At 34.8% G+C, this 16,008-nt stretch overlaps 1 protein-coding gene across 4 annotated transcripts in view; it reads right to left on the bottom strand.

Moving 5' to 3' along the window:
• Positions 1-1,786: 1,786 nt before the first annotated feature.
• Positions 1,787-16,008, bottom strand: part of LOC106103815 — a 27,168-nt gene continuing 12,946 nt past the window's right edge. For 2 of the 4 annotated variants that reach the window (XM_013283705.1, XM_013283704.1), the window contains exons 3-8: positions 7,115-7,258; positions 6,717-6,878; positions 6,415-6,591; positions 6,193-6,315; positions 4,060-4,304; positions 1,787-3,484 (exon numbers count right to left, since the gene is read on the bottom strand). In XM_013283705.1, the coding sequence (XP_013139159.1) occupies positions 3,416-3,484; positions 4,060-4,304; positions 6,193-6,315; positions 6,415-6,591; positions 6,717-6,878; positions 7,115-7,258 (920 nt within the window). In that variant the 3' untranslated portion in view covers positions 1,787-3,415. The remainder of the gene's footprint in view (positions 3,485-4,059; positions 4,305-6,192; positions 6,316-6,414; positions 6,592-6,716; positions 6,879-7,114; positions 7,259-16,008) is intronic. The other 2 variants (XM_013283703.1, XM_013283706.1) reach the window with 2 other exon arrangements.

The raw sequence follows: 16,008 nt of genomic DNA, 5'->3' as shown, positions 1-16,008 counted from the left end.
ACTTACTTGTATTCTAGAATATTCTAGAAAGCAGCGTCTATAACTAGTAATATTTGAGTAGGGAACAAGTTCAACGTCCCTTTTGTACCTACTTCATCTGCTGGATATGTCATCTGTCTGTCTCTCGTGTCAATGACTCCATAAACAGTGTTCACAGTCAATTGAAAAATCGGTAAACTTGAGAACTCGTTTCATTTTTATTAGAAAGTGTAAGTAATATATCGTTTGCTAAGGTAATCTTTATAATATAAATGCGAAAGTTTAGATGGATGGTTGTTTGAGATGGTATCTCCAGAACAATTTAACGTATCACGATGTTTAACGTTGATTTAGATTATACCCATATAGTTTTTTTTTAATTCCGTTCTGACGAAGTCTGGAGCGAAAGCTAACTTTAGATATTTATAAGTTGAGGGTATTAATTTAAACCAATACGTTAATTTAAATTTCACATAAAAGATGCTTTAACGGATGCGTTATACAAGGACATGTAAATTGTGTGTCTATTCATTATCAGAAATGATAAGAGTTGTTATTTTTATCTGACTACCATGTGGTTACTATCTGTGGTTGAAAAAAACCTTATAAATGTTAAAAGACAAGTTAAATTGCGACGATACTGGCATTTAAATATTCCAAAATTCTCAAAGTTAAACTTCACGACTATTTACGAAACTATAGTTTGACTAAATCTTAGCATTCTATTTCTAATTTGTTTTGGATTCAGAATATAATTTCTAAATACTCAGCAGTTCGTTACCGCGAAATATTAGTGTAAAAATAGTTGATCTAAATAAAACGGCGCGTTGGTTGTTATTAATTTGTTCTGAGCGGTTTTGCACACCACCTGGAGTGGTATAACTTTAGAAAATGCATATGTACGAGGAAGTGTAAAGGACACACTTCCGTATCTACGTTCCAAGAATAACAACAGCCCTTGAGTTGAGCCACAAAGGCTAAACATACTCTGGAACTGTATTTTTAGAGCATCAAAATTACATGTTCGTTAAAGATATTTGGTTTTGATTATCACTAAAAGATTAATGAATATCAACAATTTGAATACTTAATTCCGGAAGCTATTTCAGTTAATCTATTTCAAGAAATGTAGTCGTGTGAATTATGTTTTAATCTGTAATTCTAGAACCTTCTCGCTCAGCTGCCTCGCAAGCGAAGTAACTAAAGATGCCTCTGCAAGGCAAACAGCGATGACCATCAGTTTTAATACATTTACATATTGGTTTTTTATTTCTTCGCGTGATCCAATTAATAATTTTTTATAATACATTATCTATTCTCTTAACTTGCTCGTGATCTTCGTTTAATCTTGTTCAGAACAGTCTAGGTGGTACAATCCCCGCGTCTATTTCTGCAGTCAAACGATGTCGTGCCAACATTACGGATACTTGGTTTGTAAGACGTCGTTGTTTGGATTTTAATACAAGCTTTTTGTAAAATTACTTGATTGTAAAAGAAACCTTGATTATTTTGTTAAAATAATAAAAATAGGTTTTGTTATTTTTTTTTTTATTTGTTATTACATCTAATATTTACAACTCCTACTTGAATATTCTAATTGCTAAGTTGTCCTAATGTTAGCTTGATCAAAATACAGCTTTTATATACATTTAGTTTAGCAATATTTCCAGAGAATATAAATGTTTGTAACATTTAACTTTATTTTACTTAGTTTTATCCTATTCTATTTGAATTCGTATGGAGTCAGAATTAGTTCAGCTAAAAATATTGCTATTTGAAATTTGAAGGCGCATTTTGTAAGTTACAATTTATTAAAATGAAATACTGTTTTATATTGAAACACGTTTATTTTCAGAAGCCACGATGAGAACAGGTACCAATTCATTTAAATATTTCACTAAACTCAGTACGCTGCCAACGTAACTTTACAATGCATTTCTCAGCAACACCTCTGCAGTTTACCATCTACGCGTTGCGGGACAATTAATTTTTAATGAGGCCCATTACATTACACTTCTTGCATCAAATGTTCAACTAATTAAAATATTCCGATACAAGCTTAGTAGAAAAAATTCTTTGAATTTATGTAATTTAATCAAATGATTTATTTTTCCAATCAACTCCGATCATTAAGTATGTATTTTATTTCAAAATAATTTTGTACAACTAATTTAATTTGATACAAGAAGTATTTATGTGGTTTACGACAACAAATTTAACGTTATTTTAAGTAAATAAAATATACTATAATTAAAACTTTCAACAAATATTAATCTTATTCCATACACATATTATAATTATCCTATATCTAACACTCCCAGTTAAGGGTCGGCAGAATTGTTAGATTAAACACTATTAAAGACTGTTCATTGTATTCTTATGGCATGTTGATACCAGATTTCACTTCTGACTGATTCTGTCGCGGTAAAATAAATACGGCGGCAAAAAGTCACGTGACCATCAGTATTCATGACAAACAATCAAAACCACACTCTATGAGCTTGAAATAGGACGGTAATCTTAAATCATCTAACAAATATCTAAGTTACAGAGGCCTTTATTATTTTTATCCAAGCGTTTTAAATCTTTAATAGTGTTTAAACAAACTCCACAGTGCTTCTTCTAGTAGCTTCCAAGCTTTCCATTAAAAATACTTTATATTTATTGGTAAAATCAGTTTCAATATTAAATTGTTAACTATTGTTAGACACAGCGACCAGTGTCACGAGAATTAAAAATATTTTACTTCGCCACAAACGTTGTTAAAAATTTCGTTTTTGTTTTAAAAATACATTAATTCCGGTCATTGAAACATAAAAAATATCGTTTCTTATTGGCAATACCTTGAACAATTTAATTTTAATGTAGCAACACAGGCCGCGGCGTTATATTCAAATATCTAGTTACATTATTATCGTTTTAATTCGATATGGTGTTTCTGTTTAAGGGTTTTTGGGGTTGTGATCTATACTTATATGATATACTATTGGGGGTATAGTCGTTTTTAACATTTTAAATACTAAAATTCTGTTTAAAACCTCTTTGACATACCCCCAATTGTATATTCTCAATTAATGAATCAATTATGATATCTTTAAGAAATATAACAGTATTCTTGTGTTTCTCTTAGCACTGTAAGATACAATATATAGAACGTAGAAGAACGAGTTTGCTCAGAATCCGTTAAACCTCATAATACCGACTGCGAGCTTACAAAAAAGTCTTTTATCAAACACTACATCACTTGTAAAATGTTTCTCACAATACCTTCTATCAAATAGTTCAGTTCACAGCTCAGTTCATTCGTTCGAGTCCAACGAGAACTATAGTTCTTTCGTTCGTTCCGTTCTTGTGACTACATCCAGGCGAGGGCGGGGGCGCCGTCAGAGGAGAGGGAATCTAAGGACCTTCGGCTGGTCGTTCCCCGCGGCTGGTGTCAGTAAAGCGACGTGCTCGAACACGGCCCGTCTACCCCCTGTAGTTGTTGATCCGAATTTGTTATTAACTGTAATTAAATGTATCCAGATATTTAAAACGTTTATTACAATTTTGGAGTTGATTTCAATTTTTAAATACTCCTTGTTTTTTTGAATAGCAATTGCAGTTATTCTATTCTTTGCCTACTTTGAAAACTCGAACTGAATCAAATAATGTAACGAAAACAAGACGTAAGTACTGGTTAAAATCTCGTCTTTCTTCAAAAATGATAGTTATTAGTTAACATAAAAAAATTGTTTACACATCTATTGCTTATTATTTAGACATTATATCATATAGATATTACTCTACCTAACCCTTAATTCGTCAGAGTTTTTTGTAACAAAAAATTATATGTTACCAACACACTAAAATTAAAACCCTACGTATTTTTCTCTAAAGTAATTCAGTACATTATTTTTAAATTCGTTGTTCGTTACACTAGACTAGAAAAAAAAGTTTTTTAGTAAAGTCACATTTTGAATATAGAATAAGTACATAAAAAATGTTATTTTATTTAAATAGTTGTCCATCACACTATTGTATTAAGGTTAACACGTATTTCATGGGGGAAATGAAATCTATTGTTCCAATAAATCATACTTCTCTAATTTCACAAACGGCAGGCAGCAGGCCGTCAGTGGAGTTGTTGGGGGAGCGCGGCGAGGGCGTGGGCGCGAGGCGCGGCGGCTCGCGGCCGGCGGCCATCTTGTCGTGCAGCTGCGCGAGCCGCATGCTCATCTGCCGCCGCTCCTTCTGCTCGCGCTCGCGCTCCCAACGCTTCGCGCTGTAGCTCCTGATGGACGACGAGCTGCTCTGCACCGAATTCAGACTTGGACGTCGCGAACCTGACAAATACCTTACGTTATAGTCACTAAATTATCTATGACAGGAAATGATCTATACTATTCTCTATGATATTATCTATGCTGGCTTTATTAAAATAGCAATAAAAGTTTTAATTTAATTGATTCATGTGTCCTTAAAAGGATTTGTCTTTAAAGTACTCATAAAGACTAAAGAATTGGTTTTAATTTTAGTGAGAGAATAGTAAAAAGCAAAATGAATTAGTGCTATTTAATGTTCCAGAACATTCATTTCAGTACTTTTTACAACTAGTAATTCCAGAAACATAAGGGAATTATAAAGATGAAATGAGAATAATAAACATTATTTACACGCTGTCTATCAAAATTAATAATATACTTAACGAGCGTTATGGAAATGCCTCTAAGATACTTAAAGGATATAAACAAATGCATGAATTAATTATTTGGGTTAATCAAAACATGGGCAACATGCACACACATCGGCACAGTCACACAAGCGAACAAACGTGCAAGTGAAACTGAAGCTTTGCCTCACCTTTAGTTTTATATTTATCAGTCGTTAAAATTTTAATTTCATTGCAAAGAAATAACTTACCGATGTTAAGTGGTTAAGGGAAGCTATCAAGATGTGCTTAATATTAAATTTAATGAATTAAGCCAAGGTATTGAAGTGTAGTGTGCAAACTTTAAGGGTGCGTTCACATCAAGATAATGCGCCTCGAAAGGTCGATAGAAGTGGACACACCCAGAATTATTAATATTTGTTGATTGAAAATGTAGTAGTAAAATGTTCCTTACTGTTCGTACTGTAGATTCCTAAAGTAACAAGGTCAACATAACCTTCAGTTTCGTTAATACATTTACTGTTATGGAACAAATGACCGTTAAGTTTTCAAAATTATCTAAAAAAGCTTCAATTTTTTTTATAAAATTGCTATCGATCTATGGTTCCATAACATAGACAAACAATAGGCGAATCAAACATAGAAGGAAGTGACGTAGAACGGCGGCCATCTTGCTCGCGCCACGCGAAGCACACGTAAGGTCCTGCGACTGACACACTATTAGTTTGCGAAACACGATTCATAATTTCCATAAAACGAACACGCCAAAGCCACGGAAAGCTTTACAATAAGCGACATCCGTTTGTTATTGCAGCTGATAATCGGGATGGTTAATTTCGTATATCCGGTATGAATATATTAGGAATTTTCCACAATAATTGTGAATTTTAGTTTCGGTAACTATGTCATTAAGGAGGTGGTCACACGGGGTCGAGCTGCACGTAAAGGTGGGGACACAGAGCGCGGTGCGCGTGGTGGAGCGCCGCCGACGCCGACAACAACACGCGACAACTACCCACACCAGCCGTGCGACATGCGACACCAGCGACAGCTCCTCGAATGCCCAACCTCTGTACAATACAAGTGACAGTTTTCATTGAGGGAATATAGTAATAAAAAGGTTCCTGAACTCACAACCAAACAGATTAAAGAGGCAACTTTAGTCGTGCTTAGAATTTGTTGTCTTCTTTTTTGATGTGGTGTCTTGAATGTGCTGTCACAATTTGAATTTCCATTGCCAAGAAAAGTCGAGAACAGTAGAGAGTGTTGAAAAATTAAAGAAGATAATAACAATACGACACATTTGACATCAGTCAGTTTTCGTCAGGAATCACCAAGATTAGAATGTTTATTCCCATTGCATATTTTTTTCAATAAAATATTAGAGTAGTTAAGTAATTAGGCATTCGAGGGTGTCGTTCGAGGGCCGTACTGCAGTAAGGTTGCGCTGCATACATCATCCGGTTCACCTTTGGCGGCGCACTTTGGCGGGTGCGCGCCGCCGTCCCTTACGGGCTTCAGGTGGCGCGAGATTAACAAGATGGCGGCCGCCCGCGCGGCACCTGCGCGCGACGCGCCCGCCCCGCGCCCGCGCCCGCCCTCCAGCGTGCCCGACGTGCAGCCGCTCGTGCAGCCGCTGCGCGACGACGCGCGAGACGAGGCGCGCGTCGCGCTCAGTGTGCCCCCTGCGCACACACGGATACAGTGCAGTAGCGGTAGCCGTAGCTTTGCAACATTGTCAAGCTTTGTGTTTGATGGTGGCGTGTGTAACATGTCAGACATACCGGTATCGTTGAGCGAGTACAGACAGGGCGGCGTGAGGCGGGCGTCGGCGAGGTGCGTGGGGTGATAGCGGGCGCGCGTGTACAGGTGCAGCACCATGCAGAGCAGCCCCGCCAGCACGAAGATGCCCGACGCCACGCCCAGCAGCGTGGGCATGTCCGCCGTCAGCACCACCATATCTGCAACGACGCATCGCTACCATGGAGACAACAAACCGGCAACAAATCGAATACAGTATTTGTGAAGTTGTCATTCTCAGAAGACTTAGTCTGTGGTGACAATGTACTAGGTGGATAGTGATTACCTTCTGTGCAGAAGTTGCGCGGCACAGGGCGCGTGTGCGTGGTGCTGTGGTAGCCGGGCTCGCACTGGCAGTACGCGTTGTGGTTGACCTGGACGCAGGACGCGTGCGGGTCGAACGCGCGGCACGTCGCCCGGTAGAAGCATTGCTCGCCGAGCTTCTTCGCTGGAATGTCAATTCACATTGGGATTTTTAATAACCATCGAGATAAGGAACAGAATTAGTTTTAGCTGCAAGGTTTGAAGGTGATTGTGTCATATTTTCGACCTTCTCTTTCCTAACTAACTCCTCTTAAGAAATCATTGGCAATTCTGTCTAAAGTTGGATGGCGGCATTGATATTATCCCTGATTTCATATAATAAACAAGAATAAAAGTGCATGTTTTATACGAAATACTTACGCCTGGCACAGCCCTTGGCGGGGCCGAGAGCAACCGGGTGCTTAGGGTCGCACTGGCAGGAGAGCGTGGACGGCTCGCAGTACACGTGCACCAATTTCGAGCTGCACGAGGACTCACACGGCGAGCCCAAGTACATGCCCTTCTCTGTGCGTAACAAGGAATTAAATTAGCTTCTTATTTAATATAGAATATCTTATGGTTGCTATGACAAAATTGCGCGTCTCCATAAAGATTATCAAATTCACAAATGTTATACAAAATAGAAGTGCCTCTACGACGAAAAATAACTCAAAATACTTGACACACATTGCGGAGACAAAGTCTCAGAAAACGGCATACAAACTATATTAAAATAGCTTATTTTATTTCATTCAGATTCTGCTTTATGTCTTCTTTCTTAACTATTGATGTTTTTTTTATTATTCTTCCACTGAGTAGCAGAATACGTTAAAAAGACGAAAAGGTGATTGAAGATCTTGTCATAATTTTATTTAATTACTTTTACATTTGGACTTTCTTGCTTCGATATTTTAATAAATAAATAAATAAAAAACAGCAATTTAAAGCAGTATTTCTTTTACTTAATGCTAATATTTCTATTCCGTGCATATTCGATTCTGATAGACATTTCTTTTTATGTTTAATAACAGGAAATTAACTTTTTCCAAGGAGCGGGAATCGAAGATGAATCGTGCTGATCGGTTTAACCGCTTTAAATGTTCATTGCCGAAACAATAACTTATTGCTATCTCAGTTTTTATAAAGAAAATGAGCTGGATGAAAATACTTTTACCATTATTTTAGCTACGGATTCATCCTAATAGACATAATCTACAAGTGGTGTTTTATACAAGTTTAGCGACTAAAGGGCAGTTAAATACTCTGTAAAGTTACATGCATCCTTATCGTACAAGGCAAATGAAAGGGAAGAGAAGCCAGGTGAGGGAAATCTGCTTTGACGCATCCTCTACTTGTTGATTAAAGATAAGTAACGCATCTGCAAACACAGATGATTGGGAGCGATTACAAAGCTATTTTAACAGTGGCCGCTTATTGAAAAACCGTTATCGTTTACAAGACAAAATGACTGATAGGTTTAGCGATAACTAAATACTCAGGAAACTTACCGCAACAAAAAGACTGCAAAGGTCTTTTTTTCGCCTCAATTTTATGTTCAAGATTAGGTTAGGATCTATGCTATCTTAAATTTTAATTCGATTTGCAATTTAGTTTTGCAAGTAGTTTAGTATTTTATAGTTTGTTTATATTTATGTTTACTGTTATTACAGGCGATATTGAAAACCGTTGAGTAAATATTAATTAGCGAGAGCGAGGAAACTAGAACTCAAAGTCTCAAACTTCACCCGTCCGCGCAAACTGTGTGCTGTTTATTTCTTGTTAATTATTGCTTTAATTGATTCAGAGACCTTGGCCTTTGTTTTGTGTTTATGGATCTACGTAGAACAAGTAATTATCCGATATCTACGAAAGACTCTGTCACACCACTAGCTAATGGTGGCTCAGATAGCTTAAAAATGACGTTACCGTAAGATAAGGGAAAATAATTTGATATTTCCATCACATATTTTACAAGTTGGATTGTTACCAGACAATTTATAATTTGGTGGGACAGGCCCTAAGTGACCTAAGCATCAAATATTTTTTTGATACAAAATAGTTTAATAATTTTAACAGTGGTCGAGCCCGCTTTAACATCTTAGCATCTTAGAAAGGGCCGGCTCGCCCGGTGTAATACCACGACCACACAGAAGACAAGCGTGAAATGGAAGCAATTCCGTGTTTCGTCTGATGAGTGTGGTGCCGGAGGCCTTATTTAAGTCCATTTCTCTTTACTACCCTTTTTTTATAAGGAGAGGATGGAAAGGGGAAGTGGATTTGACGGTGGTGGAGATGCATAGGAAGGGGAAATATCCTCTTTATGTGCGTCTCCTCCTCTGTCGGATAAGGGTAGGCAACGCATCTGCAATTGCGGTGGATTCAGGTGGCCGCTCGCTCGTTTGCCACCTTATGTTATAATTAACCTTATGTTATTAGTAACTTTTCTATTTAAAATATAAGGACTGTGTTATAAATTTTTAAATGTAATGGTTTCTTTTGCAATGTGTGAAATATTTCACCACGAGTCTAATTAATAAAAGACAAAACAAAATTCAATTATTTAAATTGTTAATCAACACAGAAGTTTTCAAAAGAAAGGGGAAGAACAAAGCCAAGTTAACGTACGAAGAAGCATTTCCATAGAGTCGCAAGTCGACGTTCTAAAAATAGGAAACCGTCTCGCGACCCAGTAATTAGTACGCTCTGTTTTCAATATGGAATAGAAAAGACTTGAATAGGGCATCTAGAGGAAGTCGACTGTCACTTCCTCATGCTCAAGAAGACGTAGTTTTTAACTAAAAGCTTTAACCTATTTTAATATGCTAAGTAATTCCACACGTTATCTTACTAAAGTTTTAAATGCGAAAGTTTAAAAATTTGTATGAATGAGTTTGTGAAGTAATTGCTCTTCAGCTGAAAGAATCTACATAAATATAGAACGTAACGTCTGATGTTACGGATGTCCATGGGCGTCGATGACAACCCGGTGATCTCGCCGCTCGTTTGCCCCCTTTTATTATAAAAAAAGTCTGGAAAAAAGTTCCTGTAGAACAGTTTTTATGTTCCTCATGATCGTTAAAAAGGTTTCTTTCTTTCTAAAAAGGTTTTAAAGAAAAATCGTGACTTTTTTTAACATTACATAACTTACTAACGCTGATTTTAGAGTTGTAGAATTTAAAACTGTATGTTCCTTACTATTTTCTATTCCGAAAACTGTAATTATCAATCCGTTAAGATCTTATCCTTTTACCGTTTATCTATCTTTGATGTTTTCCGATTAAAAACTGAGTTCTGAAACTTCAAAAGTGATCTTGGAAAATTTTAAAAGTTAACGAAAGTTTTAACATAATTTCAATGTCGTCGCGAGCAAGTTTGCTTGTTAATTGTTCCTATGTAAACAAAACCTCTTAAGTAATACAACACCTAACTTATAATGAAACACTTAAAAATTATTTGAACTTGAATTCAAGGTGGCCTCTGATAATGAATCTAAAAGGGTACATACAGCAATGTGAAAATATCTCATTGTAACCAGCACCCTGACTTAAGGGCGTCACTAGAGGGAGGAAAGGGAGAGAATATCTAGGGGTGAGGTACCAGATTAACGGTAGTCTAAAACATCGGCTAGTGACACCCGTGCTCTTCTCACTTTACCAATCAAAATCTTCCGTTGTTTCCTTTTACGCAATCCATCTCTTTCTAGGCCTACCTCTACTAGTGTATCCTTCCTACTCTAACAATTAATGGTAATAAAATATATAATCATACTTCATACTAATATAATTCGAAAGTTTAGATGGATGGATCTTTGCTATTTGTAGCCTAAACAGCTAAACGGATTTCGATGAAATTTGGCAAAGACGTAGAGGATAGTCTGAAAGAACACTTGGCTACTCACTTTTGTTTTTTTTATTCCACGCGGACGGAGTCGCGGGCGAAAGCTAGTGTATCATATTTAGCTTATCATTTGAATAGCAAAAGCAAATTGACTTAGTTCTGATGTTCAGAACGCATCTGTTGACCTTGAAACTTTTCTCACATATTGAAACTAAACTAAATTTGTTTGAAAATGCACGCTGAAATTCAGCGCACTATTCGTGTATTTCAGTCGCATCTGTCCATCGGGTTAGTTCATTTGGAATTAGTGATGTTGAAGGTTTTAATTAATTTAGTTTGAATTTCAATTTATATTCGAATTAAATGATATTATTTTTATTTTATCTAAAACATGTCAATTACTTTGGAATTTAATATAGTAGATGTGAATGAAATGTGAATTGTGAAGGCATTTTACGAGACAGTATTGCAAACAATAAATGTGAAGGAATGCATCTGTTGAAACAGGCATAGAAAGAGATGGATTGCATGAAAAATGGCATCATTAAGAAGTGACAAAGATAAAGTTAATTCTAGAAGGTCGTACTAGACGATCGATCTTTGTTTCTATGTAAATCTCTTTTCCTTCTAGTAGATTCGATATGTATCCAGCGCCTTATCAGAGACGATAACATCCATCCTGTTTACTCCGTAAAATCCATAACGATTATTAAACGAATGGGCAATTTAATATCAAAATAATTTCCCTGTCACATCGAATTTATGCAATTGGAATTTCCCATTTTCGGATAAAATTATTGTGATAATAAAATAAACATTTGATATATTTAAAATCCAAATACTTGTTGTTTTATAAAAATGTTGGGAGTTATTTACAGTTATTTTGGTAGTTTAATTGCTAATGAAATATGGATGGATTGTGTGAAAGAGGATATGTGTAAATAGACAATGAATTCAGATAAGACAATATGACAATTTAATTATTAATTACAATGAATCATTTTAGATTTTCTACAACTTTAGTATTGTAATCTCATAGGACCAGTTCTCACTAAAGCTACAGAAGTAGGGCGTCAGTTCCACACCATAGCGTTGATAACATATCTAGTGGAGTCAATAAACCTAACGAGGACGCGGTTTCCTTGCATTGAACTAATAATACCATGAAAAGGATTTGCGGGATAAGTATATTCTAGAATAAAAAGTCAGCCGTATTCAAAAGTCACAATTATTTAAGACAATTAAGAGCGAGTCCAAACCTTTGACTAAAGTATTACCCAACTGTTAAGCGATTGTCGATTGTTTGGCAGCCAATTCAACTGTTTAGTTACACAACTAAAAACACGCACATCCATATAAGCTTATAAGAATCAAAGCGATACTAAAGCTTATCTAAACAAGATTGAGTTACGATTCTGGACAGACAGTAGGGACTGACTAATACGATAATGATGACTGTAGTTAGGTGACATTACGCAATAATGACACATCTTATTTTGATATTTATTTATCTTTAATCTATACTTCTATACTATTATAATAAAGCGTAAACACACATTTCTTTGTTGCCTAAGATGTTAGTAACTCTTTTTTTTAATAAAAAGCACTACACTACGTCATGCTTTAGGCTATATATTTTCACGCCATTAACGTTAGGAGGTTAATATTTTGGATAAAAACCCTAATGTGGGAAAGAGACTATGAGTTGCTGCAAATATCAAGAAGAAAGTTTGCTAAGGTTTGTCATGTCATGTCATTTTGATATTTGCTATTGATAATTTGACAAAGGTTGACGCGAACTGCTAGTTTTTACTAAAATTAGATGCTTTTCCTTACTCAAATTTATTGGAAAATTGGTACATAGTGCCTGGTCTTTGTAAATCCAAAATCTCATAATTTAAAACTTGAGACGTAAAACTCATATTAGATCGTAAGCATGAAAACTGAATTATCAAATAATTTACTGTTATTGTCCCGCAACTTTTATAAGTCTATAAAATTCTCGTAACTGATATACGACGGAACGTTACTATCAATGTAAAAGGACATAAAAACTCGAGCAAAGTCGATAAATACAATAAAAGATTAATTCATGCTTCGGAAATATTACATAATACTTCCACGCGATGTATTAAAAGTACGAAAGTAAATGATGATAAAACATAATCTTTTGTATGGAAACTGGGGTAAATAATAAGCAATTATTCGAGATATCGATTGTTATTTTGGTCGTAATGATATTAAAATATGCTGTGATTCCTGACATCCTACGTCACAAAGAAGTGTGTGTTTTATTACATTAGTATAGATATAGATGTACAGAAGTATAGATATTAACATTAAGATCTTCCATCGAGATCTATACTATTATAATAAAGTGTAAACACACACTTCTTTGTTGCCTAAGATGTCACCAATTACAGCAAATTGTTGAATAATTCTTTTTTTTTAATGCCAAGTCATACACTTACGTGACGCTTTAGGCTATATATTTTCACGCCATTAAACTTAGGGAGTAAATATTTTGGATAAAAACCCTAATGTGGGAAAGAGACCATAAGTTGCTGCCAACATCAAGGAAGCAAGATTGCCATGGTTTAAATGTCATGTCAATTTGACATTCGCAATTGATAATTTGACCAATGTAAACAATAAAATAAAATTTTCATAATTTCATGCGGATGAAGTCGCACGGGAACAGCTAGTTACAACATAATTTACTAAAACTATTAACAATTTTTGGTTTAATATTTATAGTTAAGCCATAACTAGCTCTCAGTAGAATGGCTTGAATCGGTATATTATGCTCGTTGAAAGCACTTAGCGAGGCTACCGCATGCTGTAAAAGAAAACGATTCCAAAGAGCCAATAAAACACGAAATGGTAATAGCATCTATGGATACTGGGGAAGCACTTGAAAGGTTTATGCTTACAGCACACTGCTGCTAAAGCGAACTGGAAGCGAAGCGCTGAAACACTTTTTCTACTAAATCATTTAGCAGCTAGCTAGTATGAAACTAATTCCAACGTAAACAAATCTTCGTTTAACGTTCTTTCTATTTATATCTATCGTTACGCTTTGTAGCTGTGTGTTACAGGGTTTAGCTAAGAGCATTTTGTGTGGTCGACACAAATATGATACACGAATTTCATTGGAGAAAACAATAATGCATCTAACTAACAACTTATCAATTGATGTCATTGTTAATTGAAATATGGATTTTTATTTGAGGGGATTGATGGATTAATGAATCTCCTTTTTGATCGGTTCATGTTGTAATTTTTTTTTAAACTTTCTTTATCAAAGTTGCCTTATTTATTTAGATAAATAATTATTCTTTACAAATAAAACATTACAGTGATTTAATTTGTATCATAACGTTTAATAGCTAATTATTGAATGTCATAACTATTGAATGTTTTTTTTGTATAATAATGTTATTAAGTGAAGTCGAACAACAACAACAACCCCAATAAAGAGGTCAAACATTGTTTTCTGTCTAGAGACGACAATTCTGGAAATATGACGGCATTATTGGAAAACTGTTTGTCCGCTAACCCACGCATGGCAGCGAGCCAATAATGCTTTCAGTATGTTTCTATTATTTCAACTAATATTTACACGAGTTTGAAAATGTCAAGTATCAAGTATGTAATTAAATTGTTTAAACTTTGGTGAGACATTATTATAACATTTATTTTTACCGACTAGTTTCGATGTTCCGCCGGAAAATTGGATTTGAGTGATATCACTTAAATAGTTAATTATTAAGACGTAATTTAATTACTATAATATTTGAAAAAACATATTATGTTCCCTATCACTCTTGTAAAAGGGACAGCAATATGTTTATGAGTGTCGTACGTAACCGTTTAGAAATTGTATCATCTAAACATTTGTTGGTATGTCATGTTACTTTTGATGTACTTTTACTTTTTTTTTAGTCTTCTAAATATTGTAAAAAAAGTTATACCGCTATGAAATGATTACTTGTAGTTTGTGAACCCTTTCCCAAACGATGGTATTTCACTAATTTAATTACCCTCTAAGTTAACAGCGTGAAAATATGTAGCCTAAAGCGTATCGTAAGTATAGGGCTTTTTATTAAAGAACGAATTGTTTAAAAATATGCTGTGATTGCTGACATCCTACGCCACGCAGTAATGTGTGTTTACGCTTTATTATATTAGTATAAATGATAGTTGGTATATAATGCATTTCTTCAAGGACCATGGTATGTACAGATAGCGAAACGATTAGTATCAATTTATATAATGGATTGTTGAAACCTAAACTACATGTGTACTTTTATATCATAAATATCCAACTGACAGAGTGCTATAAATTATTCCTCCGACTTCACCTTGTATACCATAGTTCAATCTGACATGGTTCATCTAACCTTTTATAAACGAGTTCAGGGAGAATACTATACCCTGAACTACTAAGTAAATATTCATTTTAAACGCCATAGAAAATTGCAAATTTCAAATCAGTATCAACATAAAGTAGGAAGTATATAGTACATTAAATCTATGTTAAATTGAACTTAAGCCAGTCATATGCGGTCAGTTTTAACTGACAATAAATATTCTTGCCATGCCGTAATACAGTTTTATACTAGTACAGAGGGTACCTGAACAATTTGCTACTAAGCATACTAGACTACAGATTTGCTTTCATATCTTACGTACTTTGCTGTTTGTGTTAATTTTTGACCGACTTCCCAAAAGAAGGAGGTACTCAATTCGTCTGTATGTTTTTTTTTTATTATTATTTTTTTTAGATTGTGTTTATTGTGTTAAAAAATGAAAATCAGGTTAAGTTTGTGGAAATTTTTCTAAAAATAAATATTTTTTCATTTTTCATTCTAACTACACACGGATAGTTTTTGTTAAACACTTCTAATCGACTCAGTTTTAACTATCAAATGTGAGCGTCTGTAACCTGCTTTAAGAACATATTAATCAATATCTATTTTCATCTATAATACTAATACAAAAAGAGAAGGTAAAAAAGCCATTTAATAGCAATTTCGCTCCGCAACTAGTAAAGGGATTTACGTTAAAAAAATTACAGGACGCAGAATTTCGTTCCCTGCTATTTTCAGGGATTGAGTTACGGCTCGCCTGTGTAATACTATCCCAGTCAATTTTCTCGTAATCTATGTACAATAGATGAATAAACTATAGATTTTGTCTGTTGTTATAAAAAATACACTAAAACAAAACAAAATGCACTAAAAACAAAACAAAATATTCTCAAAAAAACAGTACACTAAAAAGTAACGAAATAATTACTTGAAAACAGTAAACCTACCTTATTGTAACTGTTATGTCTATATTATACAATTATTATTACTTTGATGTCGGTGTCAGCCGAGGTAAGCAGTGATATTTCTACGTAAGGGTTTCCACATTTTTACCATAACAATTGA

Source organism: Papilio polytes, unplaced genomic scaffold (assembly GCF_000836215.1).
Source record: "Papilio polytes unplaced genomic scaffold, Ppol_1.0 DF823731.1, whole genome shotgun sequence".
NCBI lineage: Eukaryota > Metazoa > Arthropoda > Insecta > Lepidoptera > Papilionidae > Papilio > Papilio polytes.
The sequence above is the reverse complement of the archived record's forward strand: the minus strand, read 5'-3'. Positions and strand labels throughout refer to the sequence as shown.